The 13493-nt window shown below is 54.4% G+C and overlaps 1 protein-coding gene across 3 annotated transcripts in view; it reads left to right on the top strand.

Moving 5' to 3' along the window:
* Positions 1-13493, top strand: part of Cars1 (cysteinyl-tRNA synthetase 1) — a 54550-nt gene that overhangs the window by 21153 nt on the left and 19904 nt on the right. For all 3 annotated transcript variants that reach the window (XM_046444895.1, XM_046444894.1, XM_046444896.2), the window contains one exon: positions 12845-12985. In XM_046444895.1, the coding sequence (XP_046300851.1) occupies positions 12845-12985 (141 nt within the window). The remainder of the gene's footprint in view (positions 1-12844; positions 12986-13493) is intronic.

Here is a 13493-nt window from a genome sequence, read left to right as displayed (position 1 = left end):
AGGATTGGTGTTTGTTCTTCTTTGAAGGTCTTGTAGAACTCGGCTGAGAGTCCATCTGGTCCTGGGCTTTTCTTGGTTGGAAGGCTTTTGATGGCATCTTCAATTTCATTTCTTGAAGTTTATCTGTTTAAATTTTCTATGTCCTACTGATTCAATTTGGGTAGGTCATATGTCTCTAGAAATCTGTCAATGTCTTCAAGATTTTCTATTTTGTTAAAGTATAAATTTTCAAAATAGTTTATGATTATAATTTGTATTTCAGTAGTGTCTGTTGTGATATTTCCTTTTTCATCACAAATTTTAGTAATTTGAGTTTTCTGTCTCTCTTTGTTAGCATGACTAAGAGTTTATCAATTTCATTTTTTCAAAGAACCAACTTCTTGTTTCATCGTTTTTTTTGTTTATTTCAGTTTCATTGATTTCAGCTCTGATTTTAATCATTTCCTGTCTTCTGCTTTTGGTGTTGATTTGTTTTTTTTTTTCTAGGGCTTTGAGATGGAGTATTAGGTCATGTATTTTGTGACTTTCTATTTCTTTTAATGAATGAGCTCAATGCAATGAACTTTTCTCTTAGTACTGCCTTCATAGTGTCCCAGAGATTTTGATATGTTGTATTAGTGTTCTCATTTATCTCTCAGTATTTTTTTATTTCATCCTTGATTTCTTCTGCTATCCATTGGTAATTCAATAGCATATTATTTATTCTGAAGGTGTTAGAGTAGCTTCTATGATGTATTTTATTGTTGATTTCTATTTTCATACCATTATGATCTGATGAATGCAAGGTATCATCTCTGTTTTTTTTTGTATTTTCTAAGAGTTGCTTTGTGACCTAAGATATAGTCTGTTTTAGAGAAGGATCTGTGTGCTGAAGAAGAAAGCATATTCACTCATTGATGGATGAAGTGATCTATATATGTCTGTTAAGTTTAAATTAGTAATCGTATTTCTTATTTCTGTAGTTTCTTTATTTAGTTTTTGTTTGAAGGATCTGTCCAGTAGTGAGAGTTAAAGTCACTCAATATTATTGTATTGTGATCTATTTGATTCTTGAAATTGAGAAAGGTTTGTTGATGTATGTAGATCCTCCATTGTTTGGGGCATAAATATTTCTGATTGTTATATCTTGATGGTGTAATTCCATTAAGCGGTATGAAATGTCCTTCTTTGACCCTCCTCATTAACTTTGGCATAAAGCAGTTGTCCTACTAATAATCTTTTTTAATGTGGTAAAATATGTAACGGCCTTTCTTGTCTGATCCTGTGTAGTGCACAGAGGTGCTGGGCACGCTTTCCTGCTGTGCACCTCCTCCCCAGCCCAGAACTCTGTCCCACTCTGAAGGCTGCTTCTGCCCTCCCAGGCCTCGGCTCCCCGTCCTCTTCTGAGGGTCTCTGTGCCCCTTGTAGGGGGAGTTGGACAGTGTTGTCAGGGCTTCGCCCGGCAGGGTGTCTCCTCTGTGTTGCCTCGTGTGTCTGAGTTCCTTCTTATGGCCGACAGCATTCCAGCGTGTGGCCACGTTCGGGTAGCCACTCGCCTGTTAGTGGACGTGGTCAGCTGACGTGGATGATCCTGCCGTGAACACAGGTGGGCAGATACCTGTTTGAAACCCTCCTTTTGGTTCTGCTGTGCATATGGCCAGTGGAGGAATTGCCGGCCCTGGGATGACTCTAGTGTCATGTCCCGGGACCCACCATAGTGTTTCCACTGCCCAGGGTGGGAGAGCCGCAGGTGCCCGTGGCCTTGCCAGCGCTTGCGGTTCTGTCTGGTAATAGCCATGCCAGTGGGTGGGCAGTGGTCTCTTCTTGTGGTTTGATTTGCATTTCATTAATGACTGGTGACACTGAGCATCTTTTCACGGGCCATGGGTTGGAGCGCCACATACCTGAGAGGATGCTGGTTGTTGAACATGTATCTGGGTGATTGTCAGGGCTCCCAGCACTGCCCACACACTCTGGGTTCTCTGAAGGACTCAGGACTTGGTATCTAGTGGTCTTCTCGCCTGAGGTTTGTCACCATAACACAGCTAGGACCCCCGGCTGGGCAGAGGCATGGGAGGAGAGCTCTGGGCAGAGTGTACTTTCCTCCTCCAGGAAAGCCCAGCAGCACAGGGAGCTGTCCCTTCAGGGAAGCCCAGGAGAGACTCAGCACCCACGGGCCCTTGTCACAGGGATGGCCTCCACTCAGGATGCCCCACAGTTCGATTCCCAGGAGCAAAGCTGGGGTTCCGTCCCCATAAACCACAGTGTTGGTGCAGTAGCCACCGGGCTACTGCAGTGAGACTGGGGACCCCTGCACGGGCTCTGGGTGCAGGCCCCGGGCCCCCTGTGGCAGCCCCCTGCAGGCAGCAGCCTCGGCCTGCGGCCTGCTCCCTGCTGTCTGAAGCCTTTCTCCCACCACACCCCATCCTGGGTGTCGGCGTGTCCCCATACTCCTCCTTTGCCAGTCGAGTGAGTGCTGAGCGGGGACAGCGCTGGCTCGAGCACACCTCCTCAGCCTCCCTGAGACTGCGTCCCGGCCCCTGCTGGAGGCCAGCGTGCTTCTGGCCCGTGGCCCTCCCCGGCTGTGGTGTCTTCTGAGGGGTTGACACCTTCTCCTGCCCCTGGAGTGGCCCTCGTGGTTGGACTGCGTGGCTGGCACTTCCTCTCACTTGTGCCTTGGCGTCTGCTTTCTGTCTGGGAGCCGAGCACCTCTTCCACAGCACAGCTCTGGTCTAAGAAGTCTGTCCTACCGAGGGGGAAGATGTTCTGTGTTTTCTTCCGGGGGCTTCGAGGTCTTGATGCCTGTGCAGGGATGGGCCCTCCTCTGGCTGGGAAGCTCTCCTTTCCTGGGCACCTGCGGCCCCACCGTGGTTCCCAGGGGTCTCTGTGGGGCTCTGGGCTCTGCCATCAGCCCTGCAGGGCTCCGTGCGGGAGGTGGCTTCCTGCTGGAGGCGCTGTGGGGTGCGCGGGGCCTGCCGGGGTCCTTGCCGCCGCCCGCTGCTCATGGCTCTGGCCTCCTTCCCACTGCCCCCTCCTTCCTTTTTCCTCACGTTTATTCTGCTCCTTTTTGTCTCATTTTTTATCGGTTGAGCTCGGTTTGGTTTAAGAACGTAAGGCCACAGACTCTCCTCTGTGTGTCGTCTTTGCCTCATCCACAAATTTGACATCGTTTACTTCTGAACAGTTTTAATTTCCCCTTTGCCCTTTTTAAAGCCCAGGGCTGATTGAGTACTTCGTTTTATAGTACTGGGATTGAACCCGGGGGGCTCGAACCCGGGGTGCTCCACCACTGAGCCCATCCCCAGCCCTTTCTATTTTTTGAGACAGTCTGGCTACTTGCCAAGGCTGGCTTTGAACCTACGATCTTCCTACCTCAGCCTCCTGAGCCACTGGGATCACAGGTGTGCGCCGGCGTGCCCCACCAGGCCCCTTGGGGCCCCTCGGTGCCCGGCTAAGCCCAGCACTTATCTAGAGTATGTTCTGATTCCAGGTAGACGGCACCCTTCCTGCTCTTCAGACACCTAGTTGCTGCCCTGGGCTGGTGCTGAGCAGGAGGCCTCAGGTGCTAAGGGGCTCAGGTTCTCTCCAGCACGCTGGTGGGACTCGGCGTGCTGCCCAGCCAGTCCTGCTGGTCACTGAGCTGTTGAACCGAGCTGTTGGCGTGTCTTTGCCGACTCCTTTGCCAGCTCAGCCTGTTGATATGGTGATTGCTGGAAGTTAGCAGGAGGTCCTCTGTTGGCAGTTGTCCCTCCCTGTTCTAACACTTATTTCTTCATGTCCTGTGCTTTTCTTTTCTCCTTTTTTTTGGGGGGGGGGTGTGCTGGGGATTAAACCCAGGGCCCTGTGCATGCGAGGCAGACACTCTACCACTGAGCTGCGTCACCAGCCCGCGTCCTGTCTTTGTAGACCTGCTCTGGTTCACACTGAAACGGAGAGGCCGTCTTCCCGTGCCCTCGCACTCCCGTGCCCCCCCCCCCCACCATCGCTAGCACCCAGGTGCCACCTTTGTTAACAAGGGTGAGCCTGTGTTCACATGTGGTTGTATCAGGTCACTCTTGGTGGTGCGTGTTCTGTGGGTTTGGACGGATATGTGATGCCGAGGATCCATCCGCACAGTATCACAGGAGGTTGTCGCTGCCCTGGAAACCTGGGCTCCGCCTGGGCCTCCCTCCCTCCCCTGATCTCCTGGCCACCGCTGATGGTTTGGTGTCTCCCTGCTTCTGCCTTTCCCAGAGCGGGTTGTCCAGTGTGTGCCTTCTCAGCCGGGCTTCCATTTGAGATAAGAAAAAACTAAGCGTCTTTCCTGCTTTTCCTCTCTGTGCAGGACACTGCACCTCTGGTGGCCAAAATGTGTCTGTACCCCCCCCCCAACCTCCCCCACCGCCCCCACAGTCTCCAGGGACACCAGCTGGACGTCCTACAGTGAACTCAGTTTTGACACTGTCGACCTTGAGATGTCAGGTCCTGTGGGTTGAGGGCTGACCCCAGTTCAGATGCCAAAGTCGTAGGTTGTCACTGTGCTTCTGACCAAGGGCCTGTGATCCAGGGTTTCCATTGAGGGTTTCCTCCTCAGGGTCTGTGTGTCTGCTAGAGTGGCTCCCAGAGCTCCGGCCACGTTTCACTCAAGTTTAGTGGTTATTAATGAAGGAAATGAAAAGGACATAGAGGAAGAGGTACCTGGGGAGACCTGCAGCAAGGAGTCTGGAGTGTCCAGGCCCTCTCCAGGCCCACTGACTCCCAGCCCTCCACGTGCTCAGTGACCAGAGCTCTCTGGACTTACCTGGCATAGGCTGCTCAGCCTTCTCCCCTTCCTGGTGTTGGGAGCTGGGGCTGAAACTCCAAGCCTCTCCTCACACGGTTGGTTCTCTTGGCAGCCAGCCCCATCCTGAGGTCATCCAGCAGCCACCAGGAGTCAGCAGGAGGAGCAGACCAGTGTGTCTTTTTGGACAACATCGTGGCTTCTTTCACTTGGTGCCGTGCATTTAGGTTTCCTGCGTGTCTTTGTGGCTCCGTGGCTCGCCTCCCTCTGGCTCTGAAGGGCATCCCATACTCCACCGTCCAGAAGCCCTCATCTGAAGGTCCTCTGGGCTGCTTCACGTTTGCAGTCATGACCGATTAAAGCTGCAGGTTTTCATTGGGGCGTTTTTCAGCTCCTTCGGGTAAATGCCAGGGAGTGTGCTTTCTGGATCATGTGGCAGAAGCACGGCTAGTTGTGAAAGGAGGTGCCAAGCTGCCTTCCCAAGTGCCAGTCCACCTTGCAGCCCCGCCAGCACTGCCCGGCACCCCACGCCCTTGCCCAAATTTGATGGAGTCTGCGGTCCAAGACTCAGCTCTTGTTTTAGTAGCAGTTCCTCATGACGGATGCTGTGTGCCTGCTGATTTGGAGCCATTTTTAGTGGCATTTTAAAACGATCCTGGTTCCCACTGTTCGCAGTCACTGTGCTGAACCTGTGAGATGGTGGAGTTGTGGGCAGTGCCTGCCAGGTAGGCGGCTCTGTGGTGCGGACAGAGGCCAGGGCCCGACTCTGCAGAGGGAAGCTTTATGGCTCACCTTCTGGCTTCAGTCCCATATTGGCCCCGTGGCCTTGGGGTCTGGAAGGCAGCATGTCACCACGTGAGCATGTGGCAGTGGCAGCTGTTCAGCGCATGGTATCCAGGAAGCAGAGAGCAAGGGCCAGGGCCCCAGGGTCTCCAATAGTCACCAGTGACTTAATGTCCCTCTCCAGACCAGACCCCCTGAGGGCTCCACCGCAGGACACCAAACCTCGAACACACACACAGGCCCTTGGGGGGACGTCCAAGATGCAGACCACAGCTCCTCACACCTCACCTTCACCCCCTGGTCCTGGGAGGCCGGCAGAGGCTTTGCAGTTCCCTGTAGCTGTCTCCTTGGCTGTGAGTCAGAGGAGTTGCATTTTTCCTTCTGAGTCTTTTTGTGTCCCCTCCCCTGGTAACCATCCTCCCTTTGTCCTTTGAAGGCCAGCCATGGTGGCAGCTTCCTGAAGACCACCCCTGTGCTTCCCCTCGCCTGCTCCGTCACTTCCCCCTGCACCTTGTAGATAGTCCGGGGGTCGGGATCACTCCTGGTGCCTTTCCCAGCTCTTTATGTCACCAGCTCCCGGTGAATCCCAGGGTGGTTGGAGACCTACCCTGCGGGACTTCCTTTCAGTCTGTCAAGGTGGACTTTATGTTCCTGATGAGGTCTGTCTCTGGAATGTTCTGGAGAGCTGGGAGTGTGCTTCCTGCTGTGGGGGGTGGGGGCATCCCTAGCTGCCCTGCGTTCCCTGAGTTGCTGGGGTCCTGGAGCTCAGCTGGGTGGATCTGACGTTTGTTTCCAGAGAGCAGCTGGCTCTCCAGCTGCGAGAGTGAGTCCTCTGCTGGCCCCCGCAGGCTCAGCTTTGACCCTGGTGTCTTGACATTGTTGTAGGTGGACAGTCTCTGCCCCTTGTGGCTGGGTAGTGCCCTCTCTGTATTAGTAGAGCCACTCTGGCTTTCTTTTGGTTAGTGATAGCCTGGCACATCTCTCCCCGCCCATTCACCTTTAATTGTGCATTTTTTAAAACTTTCTTTTCTTTTCTTTTTTTTTTATTGTGGTGCTGAGGGTCAAACCCTGTGCTTCACACGTGCTAGGCAAGTGCTCTACCACTCAGCCCCAGCCCCAGCCCCAATCTTGCATTTTTATATTTAAACTGGCTTCTGGTTGACAGCACGTGACTGGGTGCTGACTTTTGGTTCTGGTTCTTGTGGTTTGGAGTGCTGGGATTGAACCCAGGGCACTGTTTTTCGGTCTACTTGGAACAGGGCTCACGTGATGCTTTGACTATATCCCTTGTGGCTTTGAAACACAGATTTTTTTTTCTTTTTCCCAATCCTTTTTTCCTTAAACTTCTCCCTGATCTTCTTTTCCCTGACCTTCTCCTTTCCGATCTCATTTTTTCTGAGTCACCTCTATAAACCCCCTGTTCCTGTGGATGGGCAGAATCACAGCCTTTGGGACAGGAGTCCTCTGTGTTTCTCCTTTTCTAACTAAGCAATAAAACTTCTTTTTCCTTTTCCTCAGGACCTTGTCTTGGTTATTGAATTGGCGTCAGAGACAAGGACCAAGCTTTTGGTGACACACTCTGACATCTCTTGTCTATTAACTGGCACATTTATACAGTTGGCGTTCAAGGCTAGGGGGCAGCTCACTGGAAGAGCACTTGCCTGCCTAGCCACATGCAAGGCCGTGGGTTCATGCCCGCATCCAAATGAATAGGTGTCTGTGTGTGTGTGTGTGTGCTCAGTAGATCGCGCGAGAGTGTGTGTGTGTGATGTAAATGATAGACACCGTTGGCATTCTGAGATGGCTGACACAGAGGGACATCAATATCTACCATGTTTGTTACTGGTTTTTATTTTTTGCTCTTGTTCTTTGTTCCTGTTCTGTCTTCTACTCTTTCTCAGCCTTTACAGTTTGTTGTTGTTGTTTGGGGCACTGGGGATTGAACTCAGGGGCACTCGACCACTGAGCCACATCCCCAGCCCTGCTTTTTATTTATTTAGAGATAGGGTCTCACTGAGTTGTTAGTGCCTTGCTTTTGCTGAGGTTGGCTTTGAACTCACGATCCTCCTGCCTCAACCTCCGAAGCCACCAGGATTACAGGCATGCGCCACTGCACCTGGCCCTTTTGTATTTTTTTTTAAAACATTTATTTCTTAGAAATAGTTGGACACGATACCTTTATTTTATTTATTTACTTTTTTGTGGTGCTGAGGATTGAACCCAGGGCCTTTCACGTTCTAGGTGAGCACTCTACTGCTGAGCCACCACCCCAGCCCCCTTTTGCAGTTTTATTGAACGCTCTCTGTGATTCCGTTTTCTTTCCCTTAACATACCCAGCTTGGTTTTCTCTGGTACAGCTGGTGCCCTGGAGTCCGCCTCGGCCTGACCCCGCCGAGCTGGCGGGCCGCAGGGGCCGCTCTTTGTGTTCCCTCACACATAAGCAGGAATAGTCGTGTCAGTTTGAACAAAGGGTCTGTTAGATTCAGGAGGAAGGAAGAGTGCCATTGGGGGTCTTTTGTTTGCTTGCCTGTTTTCATTTGTGGCCCAGGGACCAGCCTCAGGGCCTGGGGCACGTGGAGCAGGCTCTGCCTCTGCACCAGGCCCTGGAGAATGACCGTCTGTTTGACCTCCACTTCGTCTTGCTTCCATGTGCTTCCTCTTCACGGAGATCCGAGTTTCTGACCTTCACCATTTGCTTCTCTCTGAGAAGCTTTTCGGCATTTCCTGGAAGGCAGGTGCTGGCCGCAGACGCCTGGGCTCTTCTGTTTGATGAGGAAGCCTCCACTTTGAGGGTGGCTTGGCATGTGCAGGCTCCTGGTGGAGGCTCCTGTCAGCACCCCTCTTCCCCCAGCTGCTTGCAGGACTTTCCTCTTTGACAGTGGCTGCCCAGGTGTAGTGCCTTCCGGTGCCCTGAGCCGTGGTCTGGAGTCTGACAATGACTGGGGACACACTCAGGCACTGCCTCTGTCCCTCTCCCCTCCTCCTGCTCCTGTTACTGAAAGCTCCTTATCCCCCATGTCAATCCAATCACTAGGAAACAGTTTTGAGAAAAAGGAAAAAGAAGTTGCATTGCTGAGCAAGCAAAGGAGAAGACAGGGACTTCCGTCCCGGAGGCTGCGAATCTGCCCGTGGGGAGAGCAGGGGGCTTTAAAGAGGCGACTTGGGGCAGCGCCCCACCTTCTCTGTCAGCGCTGTAACTCGCCTGTTCATCTGGGGGACAGTCTGAGGTCTTCTGGGGCCTTCCCCAGGCTGAATCGCTTGGCTCCTGTGGTGGGTGTTCAAGGACAGATGACTCTGCCTGGGATGGGAAGAAAGGTGACCTGCTTCCCTGAGGTGAGGGAGGAGCCGGGCAGCAGGGCTCGTCCGCAGCATGGGGGGAGCGCTGTGAACCACCATTGCACTCCTCTGGGGTCCCACAGTCCTTGATGCTCTGTTCTCTCCAGGCTTCACTCATTCTGCTTTTCATTTCTGGAACTTTCTGCCATCAGATCCTCAGTGCAAGAGTGTTCTCCACTGTCTGCTCAGTGGTGAGCCACCAAGCACTGTCTTGTGTACCTCGGCTGGAACCCAGGGTGCTCCACCGCCGAGCCACATCCCAGCCATTTTTGTTTTGTTTTGAGATAAGGTCTCACCAGGTGGCCCCTGCTGGCCTTAACGTCCATCCTCCTGCCTCAGCTTCCCAGTAGCTGGAATACAGGTGTGCGCCACCGCAGCCACTCTTTTCTGGGACACTTTCCTCTCTAGCGTTTTTGTTGTTCTTTCTTAGAACTTCCATCTCTCTGCTCGCCTTATCTGTCCGTGAGAAACACATCTGCCCAGACCCAGCGATCGACTGGGAGACACGAGGTGCAGGGAAGCGAGACTTCAGGCTGGTCTTGTAGGATCTGGCATCTGGGCAGCAGGCGCACTCAGAGGTTACAGAGAGTATGCTGTGCCCTACTCCGTTCCCCAGTTCCCAATGGGGAACTGTGCCCTAACTGTTCCCCAGTCCCCCATTGGCCAAGTGCAATGTGGTACACAGTCTTCTGGGATGTCACCTAGGTTTTACTGTCTCCTATTGGTTTATTTTTTAAAAATGCATAACAGAAGAATTTCTGTCTCTGTTGGCCAGGCCATCTGCGTCCCTGCCTCCTGTGTGTCAAGGGCTGCTCAGGTGCATGGACTCTGAACCCGCCACACTGCGGCTGTGGTGCTGCTCTGAGCGGCGCCCGTGCCTTTCCCCTCGAGGCTGTGCGTACATCCCCAGGAGTTTCACATTGAAGGCTGAATTCTGTGTCCTGAAAGTGGACTGCTAGACTCTGTCTCCCAGGTCTGCTCTTGCTGGCTGCCTACCTGTCCGCAGGGAGGCCCTCACATATTGACTGGCTGTCACAGCTTCTGTCTGATCGTGCAGCATCCCTGCCACATCCACTTTGGATGCTGGCTTGGTCTCTACAAAACTCGCTTTGGCCTTTCAGTAGGCCTTGCTCTTGTGTGTCCAGCCGTGGAGAGGAGCTGCTGTGAACCGCCTTCGGTGGAGTGGCCAGCGGAGGGGTCAGGGCTCTGTTCAGGGAGGCTGTGCCTCGCACTGCAGACCTCATGTGCACCTCCATTTTCCTCTGCTTGTTAAAGCAGGGCGGTTGGAGCTGGCTGGAGCTGGGGACTTCCCTTTCTCTGGGCAGGTTCCACTCTGGTTAAATAGTCCTCTGAAGGGCAGTGTCTTGGGCTGTGCTGTGTTGCTGTAACAGAACACCAGACGCTGGGTAACTTAAAATGAATAGTAAGCCATTTCCTACGGTCAGGGGCTCTGGAGCTGGCAGGTTCTCTTACTGCGTCTTCCCCTGGGGAAAGGTGGGAGGGCAGCAGGGGATGTTGGAGAGACAAGGTCAGACTCTGCCTCCAGTCCTTTTCTAGTCCATGCTGACCCACTCTTGAGAGTGGGGCCCTGTGACCTAAGCCCTCCCAGTAGGCCCCCCTCCCAGCACTGCTGCGTTTGGGGAACACATTCTGACCAGAGCAGGCAGCTAAGAAGAGAGCGCTGGCGGATCTCAGGGCTCCCTTCCTGCCCTCCGCCCAGAGGAGTGCCTTGTCCGTGTCCTCCGTGAGAACTTGGCCAAGTTCCTGGAGGTGAAACTTAGAACAGCGTGGGGGTCCCTGTGACTGGGTCCCCTTGGGGCTGTTGACTATCGGCTAACCACCTCCAGGACTCGCCAGTCACGGCGCTGCCCTGGTGAGCCGGGCCTCCTGTCCACTCCCCTCCGCAACTTCTTGCCTGCTGTTAGGATGGAGGGCACCTCCCAGACTCCTGCCTGTGGGACTGGAAGCGGGAGTCTCCATCTCATCCTCTTCTGTGTATTTTGAGGCTCTTCAATTAGAGTTCCCAAGCTCAACATGATTATTGGGGGGACATTGAATCTGTGGTTGGGTTGCGAACCACTTCATCCCTCGATGACCCACGACTGGATGGCTGGCCTTAGGTGGGGGCCCGGCAAGCCCCTGCCTCCCTGACCCCAGGCTGCCTTTCCCAGGAGTGTGCTGCTGAGGCCCCCTCTGTCCTTCTCCCCCACCTGAGTGGCCTGTGCCGCAGGAGAGTCATCACCAGTAGGTGGCTGGAGAGCCTGGTGTAGGTCCGGCCTTGGGCTGGGTCTGCGCGGGGCTTGTCCGAGGCCCCAGCCCAGGCTTCTGTCCCAGCTTGGCCTCCTTTGGCCTTTGTGCGACTCCCTCCGGCACTGGCCTGGCGTCTCCAGGCCCCTGTTGAGCGCTGCACTTTGGGATGGTTCTGTGGGTGTGTGACTGAACGAGGACTCAAGTGGCCACTCTGCCCCTTCTTCCGCAGCCCTGGATCTCAGAACCCTGGCGCGTCGCTCACTCCGAGCTCACACGATGCTGCTGCCACCTGGGGGTGGGTTCTCTGTGCCCTTGCGCCTCGTTCCTTCCCATGCTCTGGACCCCCTTCCTGAGCACCTGTGGCCAGCTCACCTGGGCCGGTCAGATGCAGGTTCCCCGAGCACTGACTGCACAGCCTGGCTTCTTCAGACCACCACCGAGGCTCGTCCTGCTGCGTTGGCTCCTGTGCCTGGCAGCTGTGGAGGACGGTGGCAGTCTTCATGTCACCTTCCCTCCCTTCTGTCTGGCTCCTTGTGAAGAAACCGCCTTTCTGGCCTCTTTCCCTGAGGTCCTGTGAGAGGCCGCCAGGCCCTCCCCCTGTCAGCCTCAGCTTCCCGTCGGCGACTGCTGTGTCTCTTCTGCTCGCTGCCCTCCCTCTCTGGGACACTGCAGGTGTGAGGCCCAGCTCTCAGCCACCCCTCCTCCTGGTCTTCCCTCTCTCCTTCTGGTTTCTGTTCCTTTCAGCGACTCCTTCAGTTCTCTCCTCCTTTTCGCCGATTCCCTCTTCAACTACCTCACCCGCCCTGTTGACACTCAACAGTTAACAGACTTCATCTCCAAAAATATGGTTTATTTCTCCTTTTGAAAGTCCCTGGCCCACTTGGTGGCCTCTTTTGGCCTGCTGTTTCACATCACCTTGTGACCCTGTTTCTCTAAACATTCGACACTTGCTCTTTTCACCGTGGGTCTGGTGACGCGGGCGCCTGAAGGCTGGCATGTCTCTGATGGCTTTCCTTGTGATTGCTTGCCCTTGGGCATGTAGTGACCTTGACAAGGACTTTATTTTTGCCTGGTCCTGGTCTGGTAGTTCTAGGAACAGGATACAGGTGCCTCCCTGAGTGCCGGGGCTCATCTCCTCAAGGTCATCTCCTGGGGTTCCTGTCCTGCACTGAAGGCAGGCCTGGGTCTCTGCCTCTGGGTGCACACCTGCCTTTGCCACCTGTGCACCCTGGTGCCTGCTGGGCTGGGGAGGCACACGGGCACCTGCTGGCTGGCTTCTTGCAAGGTTGCTAGCCAGGAGCTGTTGGCAGGCAGTGCCTGGGGGCGGGGCCCTTGTGCTGCCCTGCGCCCCTCCCTCCTGCTGTGCTGGGCACCGTCCCCCGTTCTTGCTCCAGCCAGGCCACCTCTCCACCCTGCGTCTTGGCCTCCACTTCCACCGACGGCTGCCTGCCGTGAGACCCTGGCCGCCACTGCGCAGCTCAGCCTGCCACAAAGCTGGACTCCTCCAGGGCCGCCAAGGACAAAGTGTCTCCCTCCTGAGTGCAGGGACCTGTGGGTGTGGTTGGGCCATGGGGCACAGCCATGGGGCACAGCTCTGCTGTCTCGCCAGGAGGTGGTGACTCGTGGGTCCCAGCTGGGCGCTATGGGCATTGCGTGGCTCCCACCACCATGCTGGATGGGCCTGCTGAGACCTGGCACAAGCATGGGTGTTTTGTCCCCTCCTGTCCCTTCCTGTAGACGTTGCTGGAACAGGCAAAGGACTTGCTTTCTGACTGGCTGGACTCCACGTGTGGCAGCGAGGTGGCCGACAACTCCATCTTCTCTCAACTGCCCAAGTTCTGGGAAGGGGAGTTCCACAGAGACATGGAAGCTCTGAACGTGAGTGTCTGCTCCTCACTCGGCCGCGGCCCTGGCTTCCAGATCCCTGTTTTGGTAAAGCCAGGAGGCCCGTGTGACCCACAGTGTCCTCAACTTTGCAGGCCCAGCTGTGAAATACTTCCTTGGGGGCACGAGTGGCTTGTTCGTTTTTGTTTTCATGGATTTTTTTTTTTTTTAATATATCGTAGTCGGACACAATACCTTTATTTTATTTATTTATTTCTAGGACGGGCTGAGGATAGAACCCAGGGCCTCGAAAGTGCTAGGCAAGCGCTCTGCTGCTGAACCACGGCCCTAGCCCTGGTTTTCGGTTTTTAACCAGAATTTTCACCTTTATTGTCCCCTGGCCCAGAAAATAAGTCGGGAACTCTTAGGAAGGTTGGAAGACTCCTGTAAGGCCAGGAGGTCCTGTTGTGGTCGTCACTGCTTCTGGGCCTCTGGTGGGGAGGAAGGGCCATGGGCACAGGGACGTCTGGCCCGCAGGCCCAGGCAGGGAGAAGCAGGCCGT

This window comes from Marmota monax, unplaced genomic scaffold, assembly GCF_021218885.2.
Source record: "Marmota monax isolate L192 unplaced genomic scaffold, Marmota_monax_Labrador192_F-V1.1 WCK01_AAM20220418_F8-fsc00038, whole genome shotgun sequence".
Lineage (NCBI taxonomy): Eukaryota > Metazoa > Chordata > Mammalia > Rodentia > Sciuridae > Marmota > Marmota monax.
This window is presented reverse-complemented; position numbering and strand designations above follow the sequence as displayed.